At 35.6% G+C, this 19,570-nt stretch overlaps 1 protein-coding gene across 1 annotated transcript; it reads left to right on the top strand.

Annotated features, from left to right (window-relative positions):
- Window positions 1-8,673: 8,673 nt before the first annotated feature.
- LOC124942915 lies at window positions 8,674-9,270 on the top strand. Its single transcript, XM_047483488.1, has one exon. It carries the CDS (start codon window positions 8,707-8,709, stop codon window positions 9,091-9,093), a length of 387 nt encoding a protein of 128 aa, XP_047339444.1. The 5' UTR covers window positions 8,674-8,706; the 3' UTR covers window positions 9,094-9,270.
- Window positions 9,271-19,570: the final 10,300 nt, after the last annotated feature.

Genomic DNA, 19,570 nt, shown 5'->3' with positions numbered 1-19,570 from the left:
CGACCGAATCACGTCTGTTGAAACAAATTACGGTAATACGGATCAACTGTACGGCGGTCATCTTGAACGAACCAAGGCATTGGAGAAGATAACTCTAAAGTTGGTGACCGACCTCGCTTCGGTCAGCCAAAGGGTCGCTATGATGGAACGGTCTCAAGAAACGATCGATCAAAGGTTGACGAAGGTCGATGAGGACCTGGCTCAATCCGGTGCCCAAGCCGGATTTGATCGTGAGAGGGTAATGACCCTTGAAGAAAAGAATGCCAAGCTTGAAGTCGATCTCAAAGCGGTCACCGAACAGGTGGCGGAATTAATAGCGGCTAAGCTGGCTGCCGACAAGGCACTTGAGGAGGCCAATGCTCTCGCGGCCCAAAAGATCCAAGATGCCTTGGACGAACAGACCCGGATACAGAAGGAAACGGTAGCGGCAGATGTGAACTTGGCCGGACATATGCAAAATATAGAGAACAGTGCACCGGCCATAGCAGCGGCCATCGCAGCTCAACAAGCCAAAGATGCTACCCGGCTAATGGTCCAATAGGAAACATATAATAAGTTCGCCGCGGCTCACAAGAAGTCCAAGGCGATTGCTTCCCCTTCCATTCCGGTTACACGAAAGAGGAAGGATGCTGAGAAAAGGGCAGAAATCACGAAACTGTTGGACAGAGTCACCGATACGATTGTTGAACCTCAATTTAACCCGGTTTTGCAAGCCGAGGAAGATTTCGAGGAAGATGTCGAGCCGCAGCTCAGAAGACAGCGGTGTTTGAATGAGGTTCCAATTAGATCGTTCGGTCAACCGATCTCTCCTCTCACCGGCACCTCAGGTGGTCGAGGATCCTCATCCAGGCCGATTCAAGCGGTCAAGGGAAAGGCCACCGATGAACAGCTGGAAAAATTCCTGCCGCCTAGATCGAAGAAATAGGGGCTTCATTTACCTTCTTTACTTATGTTTATTTCGGTTTTATATATATAGTATTTTTTTCCTTAGCATATTTCTTATATATATATAAAGTAATTTTTGGAAACCGGCCTGCATTCTTACATGATTTTGAATATTTTAAATAAAATAATCAAAAAGGGAGAAATTGATAAGATAAAATATACAAAATTTCAAATTTTTTCTCAAAATTTTCCAAAATTTTTCGAAAATTTCTCCCAAGTCAGTTTCCAAAAATCCGGCCAAATAAACTCTTAAAAACAAAACCGGCATACGTTTGCATTCTTACATGATTTTGAATATTTTAAATAAAATAATCAAAAAGGGAGAAATTGTTAGATAAAATTAGATCGGTTAAATAAAACTTAACAAAAACAAATCTCTTGTGCAGGAACAGGTAAAGAATTCAACCGGTCAAAGAACTCAACCGGTTAAGAAACTCAACCGGTAAAGCAATCAAACCGACCAAAAACCTTACCGAACAAGAAAGACAAGATCGGTCAAATCAGAAGGCCAGAATCATTGAACAGTCGATCAATCAGAAGCTATGGAAAAACCGGAAGTCATCCGGTTAACATAAACAACCGACCAGTACAAATAGATACTTCGAGTATCTGTTGAGAATGATACCGAAGGGACAGACTTTAGTACTACCATATTCATACAAGTCTGAAGACAGTCTGTAGGCTGCAGAAGACCGTCCTACAAGATCTTTCCACTCCAAGATAAATCAGAAAGGCAATCTTCCAGGTACAGGCAACTGTCCAACCGACAGTTGCCATATTAAGTAAAAGACAAACCTAGCCGGTTTGACCTACACACTGGAAGACTAGACCGCCAGGTCTGAAGACTAGACCGCCAGGTCTGAAGAGTTGACCGCCAGGTCTGAATCACTGAACCTCTGCTCAACCAATCATATTCAAGGAAATGAAATGTGACCGTTGGCACATTTCACCTATAAAAGAAGGAGCTGAAGAGGAATAAATGCGGTTACAAGTTCTAAGAGTTTTCTACAGCCTTAGTCAAAAATCGTGTTCTATCTCTCTAAAGAGTTTAAGCGCTTATTTGAAGAGTAATTACAATTTCGGTTAAAATTGTACGGGTGTTATCGAGCAGAAAATAAGTCTCGATCGGATTGTGTTTGTGTATTCCTTAGTGAATATCCTTCTCGCGGTTTCGAGAGGAAGGGGTGACGTAGGAGTTTCATCTCCGAACATCCATAAAAACCTGTCTTGTTATTTACTTTCCGCATGCTTTACATTCTAACCGATCTGCACTAACCTACTAATACCGCTCCAACCGATTCAACATCATCTAAACCGAATTACTAAGCTGCAAAACCGACCCAGCAATCTCCAAACCTATCCTATTCAAATCCGGTTCTGCCTATCTCGTGTGTGTGCTACTTCCGCGCTTGAACTCGGTTCAAGGGTTTGTGACAGTTTGTGTAGTATTGAAACCCCGGTATTAATCTCTAACCGAATTAATCACCACCTTTGAGTGAGACGCGCTGACCGGCTGGACCCCGGTTCCCCAGCCGCGACCTAGATCCTAACAATCTTATTATTTATTCACACACAACCAATGAAAATACAAGGAACCCACGGGTAGGCACAATCCCTAGGCTCAAGAGTCTCTCTCTAGTTCTTGAATAACTTGATTGATCTCTTGATTGAATGTCTTAGGGTCGCCTCCTCTAGGAGATATATATAGGAGTAGAAAAACGTGTACAACAAACTTTGCCTAAGTCTTGGCTGAATAATTCATCTAAGACTTGGCCTTCCGAAAATATAGGGACTTTGACCGGGCCATCCCGAAATACTCGGTCTTGGCTGAGACTCCTTCCATCTTTGACTTAGCGTTGCGCCTTTCTTCGGTCGCCCAGTGGATCGGGACAAGTATCGGTCCAAAACCGGCCCAATGCCCAATCCCTGGTCGAGGCCTGACCCATGCACAATGATCTGGCCCATGCTGAAGCGCTCCGTTCTCGGTCTGCTCTTTCCCCTCGATCGGATGCTTGCTCCAGGCTACCTTCTCTCGGTCGCCTGCTTCTTTCTGCACACTTCTACCACTTATGCCAAGGCCCCACACCCGTGCCTTAGAATATCTTGTCTGGTGCCCGAGCTCCACACTTCGCTCTTTTCTGGGCACACCCTCTCGGTCCTGGCCTGCACTCAAGTTAGCCAGGCCGAGAGTCAGCAACTAATGGTTGGGCATCCAGGCGTTCCTCGGATCGTAGGTGTGTCCATGATTTGTTAATTTTCATTCAACGACTTACTGACCATTCCTCTTGTTGACCATTCCTCTTGTTGATCATTCACTTGTTGAGTTGACTTCCTTGGTTGATTTGTTATCTGCCCTTGGTCGACCAGGTTTTTTCTCGTTGGCTAGGTCCTACCCTACCATCAACAACGACTTAGTGAAGCTTGATGAGGCGCGATGGACGACCACGGTCACGGATGTCCACGACAACCTTTGACGACTTTTCCAATCCATAATTTATTTATTTACAAACCTTCAAAACAAATAAAAACAAAATTAATTAAAGATATTTTTTTCATTTAGTCTATTTATTTTTATCACTTGGTTTAATTTAAAAATAATTTATAATTTAATCAGTTTTAATCCATTTTATACGATATCTGTATAGGAATACTTTATGATATAATTAACTGCACGGATTTTTTTTTACAATTACAAAATTTTGATATAAAAATGTGTTCCTATATTATCCATTTTGGGCAGAGTTTGAAAATAAAACTTGTGTTTTGGAAAATGCATGTTCAAGATTGAAAATAGACACTACACCTATAAATTCGTAATTTATAACTTTATTTGGACTTATTTTTTATATATTTAGAAAATCAATTGAAGGGTGGAGAGAAAAAAAAAACTAGTGATCCCTATGATCGACAATGTATTTTTGGGCAACCTCTAGAGGATTCAGATCTTGGTGGGTGGAGTCTCATCTTACTCTTGAAGTATTGTGGGTTTAAATTTTAACTATAGCCTAAGGGTTAACTTTTACTTCAACTAGGGTTTGTTTAGCTCTTGACCGGGATAGTGTAAAACATCTACTCGGTCATTTCGGGAGATAAACTATGTTATCCCCATACCTTACCTTTTTTCGAACAAAATTATAGACTAGACTCGAGCGAAAATCTAAGAGTACCAATGGATGGATAAAATCAAGAGACAAACCCCAATGAGCTCATCTCTAAGACAACAAATCTTAATCTAGTCAGATTTTTTTAAAGTCGTCACCTAATTTGTTTTTTGAGTAACGGAAAGAAAAACATTTATAGAAAATTCTTATAAGGCTTGGGCCTGACGCTATCGCCTACATGCCCTTCAAAGAACGAGCTGTACTCTGAAATATTTTGACCTTATTAGAAAATACATGACGTTTACACAATTTCAATGGTTGAATTGTCAAATTGGGACTCCTTATTTAGGATCAGTTTGGATTTCGAACCACTTCTTTCAAACTGTTATCGTTGGAAAAACCTAGTCGCACATACTGAAAGAACCACGTACATAATAATGATGAAGTGAAATTTGTTGAGTTAAATTTGTTGAGTTAACCTTTAACATAATTTGGAAGACAAAGAGTGTTACACAAGTATCTCAAAGACTCGTTAGATTTTCTCTCATTGTTTAAGAAAATTCAAAAGAAACTAAATTAAGAACTACGAATGCAGTGCCTATTTCTTAGGCTTGGACATGCATTTTAGATAAAATCGAGTATTTTTTCAAACTTTGTCTAAGAGGGGCATTTTATAGACAATCATTTTTCACTATTTAAATATATAATTTATATATTTTAATAAATTCTAAGCCTATTGAATTTTAAAATTCATATACCGACTTATTGTACTGATTATGAAATAAATAAATATTTTTGGAGCAATTATTGTGTCAATCAGATTCCGAAAATAATTAATTAATTTTGGGTTTTAAATTAATTAATTAAATGATTATAGGTTAGATTAAAATAATTTGGTCTATTATTAATATATTTTGATTCTATTAAACAACTAATTAGTTTTGGAAAAATCGTTGTATCAACCGGACTTCTTTTGGTTTAGAATAGGTTAAAGTATATATAAATAAATGATATATTAATATATGGATGAATTTTGATCATTTTATTTATTATTAATATATTTTTTTTCTAGGTATTTTTAGAAAATGAAAGGAATTAAAAAAAAAACTTTTGGCTCGACCATGCTCGCTAATGAGCGTCTGACCGAGAAACGGAGCCTGACTGATCTTGTGTTCTTCAACAGGTTTTCGGGAAAAACTGGTCAAAGACTTGTGGAAAGATTTTGATTTATTTAAATGCATTTTTTTATTTGTTTTAACTCCAAATTCAACGTGGTGGTGAAAATTTGACTTACTCTAATTTTTAAATAATATTATTAAAATAATATTTTGAATTTTATATTCAAAACACTTCACATAATGAATTAAAACATAATTAAGAGTTAGTTGTTATGATAATTGAATTCTAATTAAGAAAATTATTCAAAATTCCAAAAATAATTTTAAGATAAAATATTGTATTTATTTTACTAAAATTAGACAAATAAGAGGTTAAAAATATTTAATTGTGATTTAATCATGAATTGTGTTTAATTTATGATTTAAAGCAATTAAATAAAATATCCCAAAATTTTCAAAAATACCCAAAAATAAATATGATCATAATTTATGATTCTAGAAATATTTTTTTGTAAAATATTTGGTGAAGAAAACGTAAAAAAAGAAATTAAAATCAATTTTTGTGAAATATTTGGCTAACAAATGAACTATGCATATAGAACTTGTATAGTAATGATAAACGACACTCTTTATAGCTTCCACATATATGAGTAATATTATGTATATAAGTGTTAAAGCATGTGTCCATTTCAATCATTTCTTACATAGTATAAAAAATAGGATTAGGGATGTTTCAATTAGTATCAGAGCAATGGTTCAGTTCCTTAACACTTTCACACTCATTCTCTTGTAATTGCACCACCAATATCTCACCTTCAAGTTTGTAAGTTGTTTTAATAATGTTTAGCATGAAACTGTTTTCATTATGACTAAATTTCGAAGTCGAAATTCTTTATTAGTGGGTTAGAATTGTAACGCCCTAAAATTATTTTTCTGACCGAACATCTTCTGTCCTGGTCTAGACCTAGGATCGAGAATATTCGAACCTATGACCAAGAATAAGACCGAAAGGTCCGACTGATGTTCTTGAGTTAGGACCGAGTGGTCCAGCTCATGCTATACTTTGCCTTGCCCAGCTCATGCTATACCTTACTTTACCAGATCATGCTATTACTTGCCCATGATATTACTTGTCCATGTTTTCACTTTACCCAGCTCATGTTTTACCTAACTCATACTTTACCCAATTCAATCTTTACCAGCTCATGCTATGACTTTCTCATACCTTGGCCAACTATCTTAATTAACAAGTTTACTCAGCTGTTTTACTCATACTTTTCCTTGCCCATGCTATGACAACCTATCTTAATTAACAAGTTTACTCAGCTCATACTTTGTTTTACTCATACTTTTCCTTGCCCATGCTATGACAACCTATCTTAATTAGAAAGTTTCAAAAAGGACACATGACATCTAAATTAGCCATCCAACAGTCTCTCCACCGACCATGACTGAAACTATATATTCTTCACAATTGATTCATTCCATTAGTTAATATAAATTTCCCTCTTCAACAAGAAACATAAGCCATCCTTTAAAAGCTATTGAAGAACATACATCCTTAACTTTCATAGCAAAGATCAACCCTTAGCAATTTCAAAATCTAATACAAGTTTTTCTAAAATAATCTTTAGAAACACACATTGTTATATAGTTCATGTATTTTCAATAAATAATGCATATTGTCTTTAAAGCATGATTTCATTGCATATCCAAATTTTTATTGATGAACAGAGATGAAAACCATGTTTTCTAAATGTATGTTATGTTTTTTATGAAACTCTAATGTTAAGAGTTATGGAATCATGTCGAATATAGATGAATGAATTGATAGATTGATAAGGGAGGAGGGTTAATCAAGATGAGCTTTGGTAGTCTGATTCCAAAATACTGACTGTGAATTTTATGAAACTTGACTTCTGAGTATGAGCTCTAGAATATCTACTCAAACTGTATACTGGTCTAAAAGTATGTTGAGGCTTTGGGATAGACTTCTAAATTACCTAACCAAATACGACTCAAAATAGGGATTCCTCACCTTCAGAATCAGTTCTGAAGGTTTAGGATCAAAGTATGTGCTCAAGATGTAACTGTACCTTCACTAGGATGAAATACTCTAAAAACCCAAATATGGAAACAATAAAGTTTTAACTGTCTTTTCTATTATCTTTTTATGCATAAGTTACTCTTTGTACAGGAAGTAAATCATCACATCATTGTTTTGAATCCTTAAACTCTTGTTGGGTCTTTAGACTCATTATGTTTGTGTGGTGTAGGTATACGATCATAGTGATGAGTGTGGGAAGAGGGACCAAGACTGAATGACCGAGTATTTTGTGAGACCAAGACTGAACGACCGTATTTTGTAGGGACATAGATTGAACGATCGAATTTTGTAGCACCACTTGGCTAACAAGTGAACTATGTATATAGAAATTGCCTAGTAATGATAAAAGGCACTCTTTAGCTTCGGCATATTTATAAGTGTTAAAGCATGTTTCTGTTTACTCATCTCTAACATAATATAGAAAATAGGATTAGAGATGTTTCACTTTAGTTCTCACACTAAGACATTTTCTAAAAAAAAATAAAGTCATAGTTCATATACTAGGAAATTTTAAAGAATGGAAAAAAAATGAAAATATGAAAAACATTATAGTTTTCATGCCCATTAACTACGACATTAACTAATTCTTTTTCAAACGATGCATAGCCAACATATTCATTAGGCTCTACAATAAATGTTTAATATTTTTTTCCAATTTTTAGAAAATAAAATGAAGAATTAAAAATAAGAAAAATAAAATAAACACAGAAAACATCAAGAAAATAGGCCCTAAATATCAAACGGATCAATTTGGGCAGCGGGACGTTAGGGTCTTGAACGTTGGCCGGATTGGATGTAGACAAAGTAGCCCTCGGTCGAAAATTAGGTTGGAGGGTGCTAACTTTCGCTCGGGTATAAAAATCAGTTTTTATTTCAAAATTCAGTTTTTATCTCAAAACTTAAACAATTTAATCAATACTTTTATCCATATAAATACTATAACTACCATATAATTTTATCATCTTTTTAAGGTACAATTCTCTTACTTAAACTATATCCTCTAAACTCAAAAGATATATTAGTCTCTAAATTTTAAAAACCAATTTTTCCTACTTTTTTTTATAAAAAAAAAATATTTTTTTATAAAAAGAAAATACTGGTAAAACCAAAAAAAAACTATTAAGCAATCGATATGACAAGAAATTAGTCTCTAGTAATACAGGTGTCATTGATCTTCTTGGCATTGTTGGTAGACTAGATTGACATGACATGAGTCTCTAGTAATACAGGTGTCATTGTCAATAATTAAATAACTCCTGGAAGCTTCTGGTCATGTCTCAAAACTACCGCACCCTTCTACCACCTCCACGTATTATTTAAAACCCTTTCTGGATATCTCTTCAACTTCAGCAGAACTAGTTTATATATATGCAAAAGCATCGGAAAGGTGGACAAGAAGCAAGAGAACAAGTTTACAACATTCACCTTATTCAAAATGAATCATCAAGTCACAGAAGCAGCAGGAAGCCAGAAGGACGATAAGGTCGTATTAAAGACGTCTCAATATCCTGAGACAGTAAAGCACGTACAGAAGAAGCTGGTGGATAAGGGCATGAAGCGCATGGAACGACATCCGACCCGAGACGGGCTTCCAGTTAGCCTGCCGCCTCACAAATTTGGTCATGGAGGTAAGTTCACCTGGGAGGGACCTGCCGATGAAGTTACAAGCCAACTTGACCCTGTGCCCCCTGCAATCGACGAGAAGGACCCTAACTATGTTGACGAGGGAGAGGATGATCAAGTGCTGCTGGAAGGTGTAGAAAACCCAGAGGTTTCCAAGATGGCGGAGGAGAGAATTGTTGAACATGTTAAGCTCGACTGAACAACATCCTCCTAGTGATTTCAGTTTCATTACGGTTCTACTTCTATATAATTCTAAGTTTAAAAAATTCGATTTATGAACGTTCCATGACGATGTGTGGATCAGTTGTAAATCGAAAAGACTATTTGTATGTATTTTCTTCTTCTTTTTCTTTTTAAATGTTACAAATCCTCTATCCAAATTCATTAAGCTAGTTTAAAGTAACTCAGCTGCAACCGGCTGACACGACCGAAATTGTTTAAAGTAACTCACATTGAACCGGCTATTGGTTGAGTAAAAGGATGGAAAGCCTAGGGTATCAAGCAAATGCATTAATGTTAGTAACATTTATACATTCTAAAGATTAGATTGAAAACAGAAAAGACTACATTCAATCAGTCAGTCCGATTCTGAGATTTTCGCAAACTATTTATTTTCTGAGATTTTCGCAAACTATTTATTTTCATTGAGTGGTTTTTTTTACCTTCCTCTTTCTCTAACAATAAAAGAAGACTCTTTCTCTAACAATAAAAGGAGATTGTATTAAAAAATATTATGAGTATTGTTGTTTCTCATTTTAAATTCTCTTTGTACGAGCCCATTATAATTATAAAAAGAATTGTTTTTAAAAATTTCAGAGTTTTACCTTTATTATCTACAACTTTAATTTATGTATTTTTGTCTTCTTCTTTATATTCATCTTCAAACTCTAAATTGGTTTTGGAATCTTCTTTATCGAATTTAGAATTCACTGTTTCAGCTTTGAAATTTTGGGTGTTTTCATCTTAAGTATCCTCAACAACAACTTGATGTTCATCTTCTATTTTAGGTCAAATCCTTTGCATTACATAATTTTTTTTTTCTCTTCACATTAATTCTCTTACTTTCTTTCTTTCGCTGCTTTCCTTTTTCTCAGAATCCTTCTTCCTTTTTTCTACAAATGTTTGATCTTTGAGTTTAGCCTTCCCTGTTTCCTTCTTTTTCTTTTCTATTTCCTGAGACTGTTAGGATTTGTATCTCCCAAATCCAACCTGCTTGAAAACAATCTGTAAAAACACAAGAAAGAAGAACACAAGAACACACATATTTATAGTGGTTCACTCAAATTGAACTACATCCACTTCAGCCACCACCAGATTTACTATGAAGAAGAAGAAGGAATACATAGTTTTTGCCTCATACTTTATCTCTCTAGAATTCTGTCTCTCTAATGTAAACCCTTAATAATCACATATTTATAGGGTAAACATTCAGGTAATAAACCTAAATAACTTTGGTCAGGCCCAAGCCCAAAACCAAAAAAAAACCCAATAAACTCTAATTAACAATGTAGAGTTTATTATAAATGTAGGCTCCATAACTCAACAATCTCTCACTTGGAGACTAACTTCATCATCTCTCGATCGGTAGTGGCTTTCCATTCGGTGTCTTAACGAAGAAGATCAACTGAAGTTGCACACAACTTCAATTTCTCATTTGTCACAGCTTTCGTCAACATATCAGCTGGATTTTCGCTCCCGGGAATCTTCTCAAGAGCTAATACTCCATCTTCTAAAGTTGATCGGATGAAATGATAACGAACCTGTATATGCTTCGTCCTGCCATGATAAACAGGATTCTTTGCCAAATGAATGACACTCTGACTGTCGCATCACAACACACTTCCCTCGTAGTCTTGGCCCAATTCTCGCAAAAAGGGTTGTAACCACATCATTTTCTTAGCAACATACTCTGCCTCACAACTAAAAAGAGCAACAATCTTCTGCAATTTTGAAACCCAACTGATTGTAGTACCTCCTAGAGTATAAATATACCCTATTGTACTCTTCCTACTATCAACATCACCACCATTTTCAGCATCAACATATCCTTCCAAACCCATATTAGACTTTCGAAAACAGAAAGCGAGACCCGTACTTCCTCTTAAGTATCGTAGTATCCACTTTACTGCTTCTCAATGTTGTCTACCCGGGTTGCTCATGAATCTGCTAACAACTCTCATTGCATGTGTTATGTCTGGTCTTGTGCAAACAATCGCATACATAATACAACCAATGGCAGATGCATACGGAACAGTGGCCATGTAATTTTTCTCCTCCTCTATTGAAGGTGACTGATCTTTAGATAGTCTGAAGTGACTAGCTAAAGGGGTAGTAACTGGTTTTGCATCATACAAGTTGAACCTGATAAGAACTTTCTTCACATATTCTTCTTGTGAAAGCTTGAGAACTTCTTCATCCCTGAAAATTCTCATCCCAAAGATTTGTTTAGTAGCACCCAAATCCTTCATTGCAAACTTTTCAGACAACTCTTTCTTGAGCTTGTTAATCTCATACAAACTTGCTCCAGCAATCAACATGTCATCAACATAGAAGAGCAGAATAATATACGATTTATCAAACCTCTTAATATAGCAGCAATGATCAGCTTCACACCTTAGAAATTTTTTACTTTTCATGAAGTTATCAAACTTCTTGTACCATTGCCTTGGAGCCTGTTTCAAACCATAAAGACTCTTCTGAATCTTACACACAAGCTCATCTTTTTCTTTGATTTCAAATCCTTCTGGTTGTCGCATGTAAATCTCTTCATCCAAATCGCCATGAAGAAAAGCAGTTTTGACATCCATTTGTTGAAGATGAAGGTCTTCTTTCACAACCTAACTCAAAATAGTTCTGATTGTCATCAATTTAACTACTGAAGAGAAGATCTCATTGTAGTCAATACCTTCTTTCTGTTGAAATACTTTCACAACCAACCTTGCCTTGTACCTCATGGTTTTATCATGTTCTTCTTTAATCCTGAAGATCCATTTGTTGTGAAGTTCTTTCTTTCCCTTTGGTAGCTCAGTGAGCTCCCAAGTCTAATTCAACATCAAAGAGTCCATCTCATCTTTCATAGAAGACTCCCAATTAATCGATTCAACAGATTGTATTGCTTCCTCATAACATTCAGGTTCACCTCTATCTGTCAACAAGATATTGTTCAGAGATGGAGACCACCTCTCAACTGGTTTTCGATTCCTTGATGATCTTCTCAACTATATAACCGGTGTTTGCTGATTTACCTCTGGGGCCACGTTCTCAACGATTTCATCTTCAACAAAACATTGTTCTTCTTCGACAACTGGTATATATTCAGCTGAAAATTGTCTTAAATCGACTGTACCAGTCTCTTCTAACTTGGAATCACCATCTGATGTCTTCCCAACACAATCTTTGTAGAGAACCTGTTCATTGAAGATAACATTTTGCTACGAATGATCTTCCAATTTTGATTATCCCAGAAACGATAACCAAACTCGATATCACAATAACCAATGAAAAAACATTTATTAGACTTTGGATCAAGCTTGCTCCTATCACATTCATTAATATGAACATATGATAAACAACCAAACACTTTCAAATAAGAAAGATTTACCTTTTTATTGCTCTAAGCTTCTTCAGGAATTCTGAATTCAAGAGGAACAGAGGGTCCCCTGTTTATCAAATAGGCAGTAGTATTAATAGCTTCTGCCTAGAAGGTTTTAGGCAGCCCTGCATGCACGCTCGATCAATGTTCGATTATTCATTCAGCTACTCCATTCTCTTGAGGCGTTCGGGGAACAGTCTTCACCATACTGATCCCATTCACAGCACAATATTCTTTGAAATCTAGATTGATATATACACCTCCATTGTTGGATCTCAAGCACTTAACTTTATGATTTGTTTCATTTTCAACCAAAGCCTTCCACTTCTTGAAAATAGCAAATACTTCAGACTTGTGCTTCATAAAGTAAACCCATAATTTTCTTGTTGAATCATCTATAAAAGTCACATAGTAGTATGATCCGCCAATAGAAGAAACAGGTGCAGGTCCCCACACATCAGTGTGTACCAACTCTAGTCTTTCTTTCTTGAGCTCCTTCCCAATCTTTAAGAAACTCACCCGTTTCTGTTTTCCAAGAATGCAGTTTTCACATAACTGATGTTCAACAGACTTCAGTTCTGGAATCTGTTCATTCTTCAAAAGAATTTTCATCCCTTTTTCGCTCATATGGCCCAACCTACAATGCCACAACTCACTGTTCTTCGACTCATCAACTACAGCAGCAATTGATTCTCTGCAAGTTGAAGTCGTGTATAACGTTCCAGTTTTGTGACCTCGAGCAACAATAATTGCTCCTTTAGTCACCTTTCACGCACCATTTCCACAACTGAAATTGTGACCTTCTTGATCAAGTTGTGTAACAGAAATCAGATTGCACATTAAACCTGGAATGTGTCTCACCTTATTAATCTTCCAAACAGAACCATTTGCCATCTTCAATTTGATGTCACCAATGCCAACAATATCCAGTGACTCACCATCTGCGAGATAAACTTTCCCACAGTTTCCAGCCACATAATTCTCCATTAATTCTTTGTGAGCAGTGGTGTGGAAAGACGCTCCTGAGTCCAAAACCCATGAATCTATCGGGCTATCAACAGACAAAAGTAACGCATCAGTGACAGATTCTGTAACAACGTTGGCTGCATCATTTTTATCATCACCGTTTTTCTTCGGTGCTTTGCAGTTCCTCTTCAGATGACCCTGTTTACCACAATTCCAGCACTCAAATGTCCTCCCAGACTTGGACTGACTCCTCCTGCTCCTTGACATAGATCTGCTCTTACCTCGGTTGAAATTTCTATCATTACCTCTTCCCCTGTTTTCCACATTAAGAGCAGAACCTTTGAATGTTTCACCAGAATCAATTTTACGAACCATTTCAGCAAGAATACGATCTCTAACTTCAACAAATTTCAGTTTAGCATTTCCAACTGAATTACTAATTGCTGCCCTCATAGGTTCCCAACTATTTGGTAGAGATGCTAACAAAATCAGGGCACTAACTTCATCCCCAAAATCAATCTCAACAGATAGCAATTGATTCACAATTGTATTGAATTCATTCAAATGAGTAGTGACAGAAGTACCATCAACAATTCTTAAGTAAAAGAGTCTTTTCATTAAGTGTACATTGTTGTTAGCAGATGGTTTCTCATACATATCAGAAAGAGCTTTCATCAGACCCATGGTAGTATTCTCTTTTGCTACATTGTGAGCAACCGTCTTGGCTAGCGTCAATCGGACAACTCCCAAAACCTGTCTATCAAGGAGTTTCCATTCAGCTTCATCCATCTTCTCTGGTTTCTCACTTAAAGGAACATGAAACTTCTTTCCATAGAGATAATCTTCAATCTGTATTCTCCAGAAGGCATAATTTGTCCCATCAAATCTTCCAATCCCATGTCCTATACTGTTCTCACTTGCCATTGTTTCCAATGCTCAGATCTAGCCTAGCTGCTTTGATACCAATTGTTAGGATTTGTATCTCCCAAATCCGACCTGCTTAAAAACAATCTGTAAAAACACAAGAAAGAAGAACACAAGAACACATAGATTTATAGTGGTTCACTCAAATTGAGCTACATCCACTTCAGCCACCACCAGATTTACTATGAAGAAGAATAAGGAATACAGAGTTTTTGCCTCACACTTTATCTCTCTAGAATTCTGTCTCTCTAATATAAACCCTTAATAATCACATAAACCTAAATAACTTTGGTCAGGCCTATTCTCCTAGATTTCTTTCAAATTTGAACCATTTTTGAACTGCATGAAGTAGAGGTCATGTATGTTTGCAGAAACTTTTTTAAGCTCCTTTTCTCCCCACTATTTAATTAGAGCATCTTTGTTAGTTGGTAATGATATTCTTTTTTTCCCAATGAAGTTTTCAACCACCACAAATTCCTAGTCTTCAATACATTTCTCCTCTACTTTAGAAAATAGTTTAAATTTAAAATTAGAGTTGAGTACCTCTACCTTTGTTTGCATATCCCCCAAGTAGATTTTTCCTTTGTAGGCATGATCTTTAGATTTCTTATTCTACTTTATTCTTTCATACCTCGTTGACTTTCCATGTTGAATTACTCCTGATAGTGTAAGTCTTGGTTTTGGGAGCTTTCATCAACTCCTTCATTGCATCAACTGACCATTTAAATATCTCATCATATTCTGTTTTCTTTAGTAAATTCCAGTTCTAGAGATAATGAATATTAAGTTGGACTATTATTTGTTGAGTTTTCTCTTTACTGATTGTGATTTCTCCCTTCTTAGCATGCATTAGGAGTTTGGTAATCTGGTTTTTAAGACCAAAAAAGTTGGCTCTTTCATTATAACCAACCTTCCAAATTCCTTATTTCTTCCCTTATTTTTCTGCAACATTTTTTCTTCAAAATTTGTAACAGCAATTGGTTTCTTACCTTTGCTAAATTCCTGTTTTTCCTAGATTATTTCCTCAGCAATCCTATCAATTTTCTTTTCAGTTATTTCCTTTAAACCTTCCATCACAAATTCTTTGATTTCCTTATACTTGTTGCTTTTTTTTTCTTCCCATTTTAATGAAAAACAGAACAAAGAAACAAACCAACAAAGAAGAGAAATTATAGAATTGGGTACACCAGAAACCCTAGTTATACAAAACAGGGTAAACTAGAAACCCTAACCTTCCAACCAAACTTTGTAGATGAATGACAGACCTAGCAATTAGAGTTGATACCGTGCTGATTGTGCCGATCGTGCGAATGTTTGACAAGCGACACCGATCAACTAACAACGTCAACACAATAAGCGAACCGCGACCTTGATACCTTGCAAATCGTGTTGATCGTGTCGTTCGTGTCAATCGTGTCGATCATACCGATCGTGTTATTCGTGTATTCGTGATGAGAGAATTTGTTGTCGGAATTTACGCCGAAAACCTAAAATCTACTATTGCGATGTTGTTAATAATAGCACTCTGAGCTTTCTTACAAATTTATTTTGTTTGTCCCCATTAATTTAAGAATTAATTTTAAATTAGTTTATCCTTGAAGATCTTATTTTAAATTCCTAAATAAGATCTCTAGTGCTTCTTTGTCTTTACCACGGCGTGAACAGAACAAGCTTCGGACCCTGTTTATTTTCCATCTATAAAGGGATCAGGCTGGGCTTCCATCACTTCCATCAATGGATGTAGCCGAAGCACAACTTACACAGACCGAAAAGTCTCTGAAAATATGACAATGGAGTGAGAACAGCGTTATGATCCAAATTAAGATTGAGATTCAATTCATGAAACAAAATAGACTTATAAGCGACGTAAAACCTTCACTTTCACACACCTTATCTTGGAATCATTCAATTATATCCCAAATTTAAAATTAAAACCATGGATGAGATCGGTCAATCTTTCCTTTATTTTGTAAAGGAGAGCAAGTGAGTTTTATTATAAATAAATAGTAGTTAATTTGACCTAATAATAAAAGATAATGTTTTTTTTATGAAAGTCTAGATTATTTAAAAAGACTATTAATTAGTAATAAAATTAGCTTACTTCTGACTTTTTTTTATTCACATAAGTTGCATAAGGAATCAAAATTTCTCAAACACAAACACAAGTGAGTCAAGCTCAACTTCATTGATGGGGTATTTGAAATCAAATTTCAAACTGACTGGGTCAAATTTGAACTCAAATTACAAACTAATAAAAAGTAATCAATATTGTCGCTATTGTACAATACAAAACTTATTATGTATAGTCTCCCAACTTTTCATTCTTTCTAAAAATTAATTATTAATTAATATTTTAAATAAAAAATCGAACTTAAAATTGATTAGTCCCACCAAATAAAAAAATCATGTCTCTATTCATTTAAAAATTTCAAAAGTAGTTTGAATTCTTTATTCTCTAAGTAGAGATTTAGAGACGGAAAAGTTGTCCTAACACTAAGTAGTCTGTTCCTCATCTTTTGGGTTTGGTTCGATTTGAGTTATTCAAATAATTCAAACAAAATTAAATACAACCTCAGTCATCTCTTATCTATCACATTATTTAATTCATTAATTAAAATACTAAAATATTATTTATTTTAAATTATTATTTTTTATTTTATTTATCTAAAAAAAATAATACCCTTTATATAATATATTTTATTTTAATGTTTATATTATTTTTTATTTTATTTATATATTAATATCATTTAATTTTTTTTATCAAAAATAATAATTATTTTCTCAAAACCATCATAAATCATTATTTTTTTTCTCTCTCCTCTAGGATATTCAAATAACCCTAATCTAAACAAGGCCTTGGTCTCCCATCGTCAACTGATATACTTTGACACGACACGTTAAAGACATCAATGTTATGTTCGCTAAGATCATTCTATTGAGGTGTTCATTGCCATTGCGGGCGAGTTTTAAATTCCGGGTAAACGGGTTAGGGTTTTCTGTTATGAAAACGGGTTAGATTATAAATACTTTTTTTGGGTATTTTTCTCATAACACAGTAAGGTTGAGAGAGAGTGAACAAATCTAGGGTTTTTCTACTTCTTCTTGTTCTTTGACTGATCCAGAGTGAGAGATTGATGGAGCTTTTTATTGTGGAGGATTCCAATCATTCCTAGTGTAATCACTTTTTTCATTTGAGAGCAGGGCATGTAAATTTATACTATTGACATTTGTTTGATTTAATGAAACTTATCCCTCCCGTGGACGTACATCGATTTTAACCAAACCACGTATATTGTGTTGTTGTATATTGCTTTGTGCTATTTCAGTTCTTGGTAAATCTGTTGTTCGTCATATACGATTTGGAAACTAATTTGTTACAGGTTTGATTTTTAAGAAGATCCGTAGTTTTACTGTTGCAAAACCCAACAGTGGTATCAGAGCAGTATTGATTGGTTATCTGTTTTAACATTGGAGCAGAGTGTTCTGCTTGTTACTTGACGAAATTCAAAGAGGAGATCAACTGGTTTCTTTGCTGGGATTTTTGTCAGTTGTTAAGGCATTAATAATGGGGAAATCTGGAACTGATATGGTGAGTCTGAATGGTACAAACTACAGGCAATAAAAACTGATGATTAGTGATCTGTTAGTTTCAGATGATTTGAATGAAGCAATTGAAAATGAGGGTGTTAGACCTGAGACTACAAAAGAGACTGAATGGAAAAAAAAATAGAAAGGCCTGCAGCTTTATTCGTTCCTGGGTTGGTATAAATGTTGTGCACTATATTGAGAACGAGACTACGGCGTATGGTGTGTGGAGCAAACTTGAAGCTCTCTACGCTGGGAGGTCGGCAGGGAATAAAGCAGCACTAGTACGAAGATTAGTGAATTTGAAGTACATTGATAATAAATCAATTGCTGAGCACTTGAATGAATTTCAAAATATTTTGAATAAACTGAGTAGTATGAAGATAAACTTTGATGATGAGGTGCAAGCACTTTTAGTCCTTGGATCTTTGCCTGCAAGTTGGGAGACACTTATTATCTCTCTCAGCAACTCAGCACCAAATGGTAAAGTCAACATGACATTTGTCACTAGTTCCTTACTTGATGAGGAGAATCGAAAGGGGGATAAACCTCTAAGTCTGATATGTTGGTGACTGATAGAGGAGGATTTAAGGATAATAGAAGTGGTTCGAGCAGGGGCAAGTCTAGAAGCAAGTTTAGAGCTCTAAAGAAGGATGGTGCTTGCCATTACTGTGGAAAATGGGTCATTGGAAAAACGAGTGCTAGAAATTTAAAAAATGATAAAGCGAAGGGTACGATGAAGCCCAGAGAAAAGAAAGAACAGAGTGCAGATACATCTATTTATGCTTCAGATGGTGAACTGACATATTGTTCTAACTGTCAAGACTCTTGTCTTAACACATCTTCAAATGAAATAGCATGGATTGTTGACAAAGATGCCTCATTCCATATTACTCCACACAAAGGTTACTTCTAGTCCTACAAAGCTAGTGATTATGATGAGGTTCACATGGGTAATAGTGGTGTGTCCAAGATAGTTGGTATTGGTGATGTTAGAATCGAAACAAACATGGGCTGTTTTTTGACATTGAGAGATGTAAGACATGTTCCTGATTTGAGAATGAAATTGATTTCAGCAGGTAAGATCGATGATGGAGGCTACCATAATGTTTTTAGTGGTGGAGCATGTAAACTAACGAAGGGTTCATTGGTTGTTGCACGAGGTAAGAAATGTTTTTCCTTATACAAGACAAATTTGAAAATTGTCTATGATGCAACATATTTTGTTTTGATGGAGTCATCCTCTAAGTTGTGGCACAAGAGACTAGGTCACATTAGTAAAAAGGGGCTGAATGTTTTGATCAAGAGGAATGAGTTGTTGAATCTCAAGGATGCTCATCTTGAAAATTGTGAGCATTTCTTGAAGGGTAAACAGAACAGAGTCTCATTCAGTAAGTCAAAAGTTGAACTGGAAAAGAATGTCCTTGAACTGGTCCATACAAATGTTTGTGGTCCTACAAAGATTAAATACATAGGTGGTGCTTCCTATTTTGTAACCTTCATAGACGATGCATCTAGGAATGTTTGGGCTTATGCTATAAAGTCCAAGGATGAGGTTGCAGCAAGGTTTGACGTCTTTTACAAGCTGGTTGAAAGAGAGATGGGAAGA

The sequence above is a fragment of the Impatiens glandulifera genome, chromosome 6 (genome assembly GCF_907164915.1).
Source record: "Impatiens glandulifera chromosome 6, dImpGla2.1, whole genome shotgun sequence".
Lineage (NCBI taxonomy): Eukaryota > Viridiplantae > Streptophyta > Magnoliopsida > Ericales > Balsaminaceae > Impatiens > Impatiens glandulifera.
This window is presented reverse-complemented; position numbering and strand designations above follow the sequence as displayed.

Coding starts and splice junctions, on each gene's coding strand:
- LOC124942915 (XM_047483488.1), top strand. CDS start 8,707: ATGAATCATCAAGTCACAGAAGCAGCAGGAAGCCAGAAGGACGATAAG.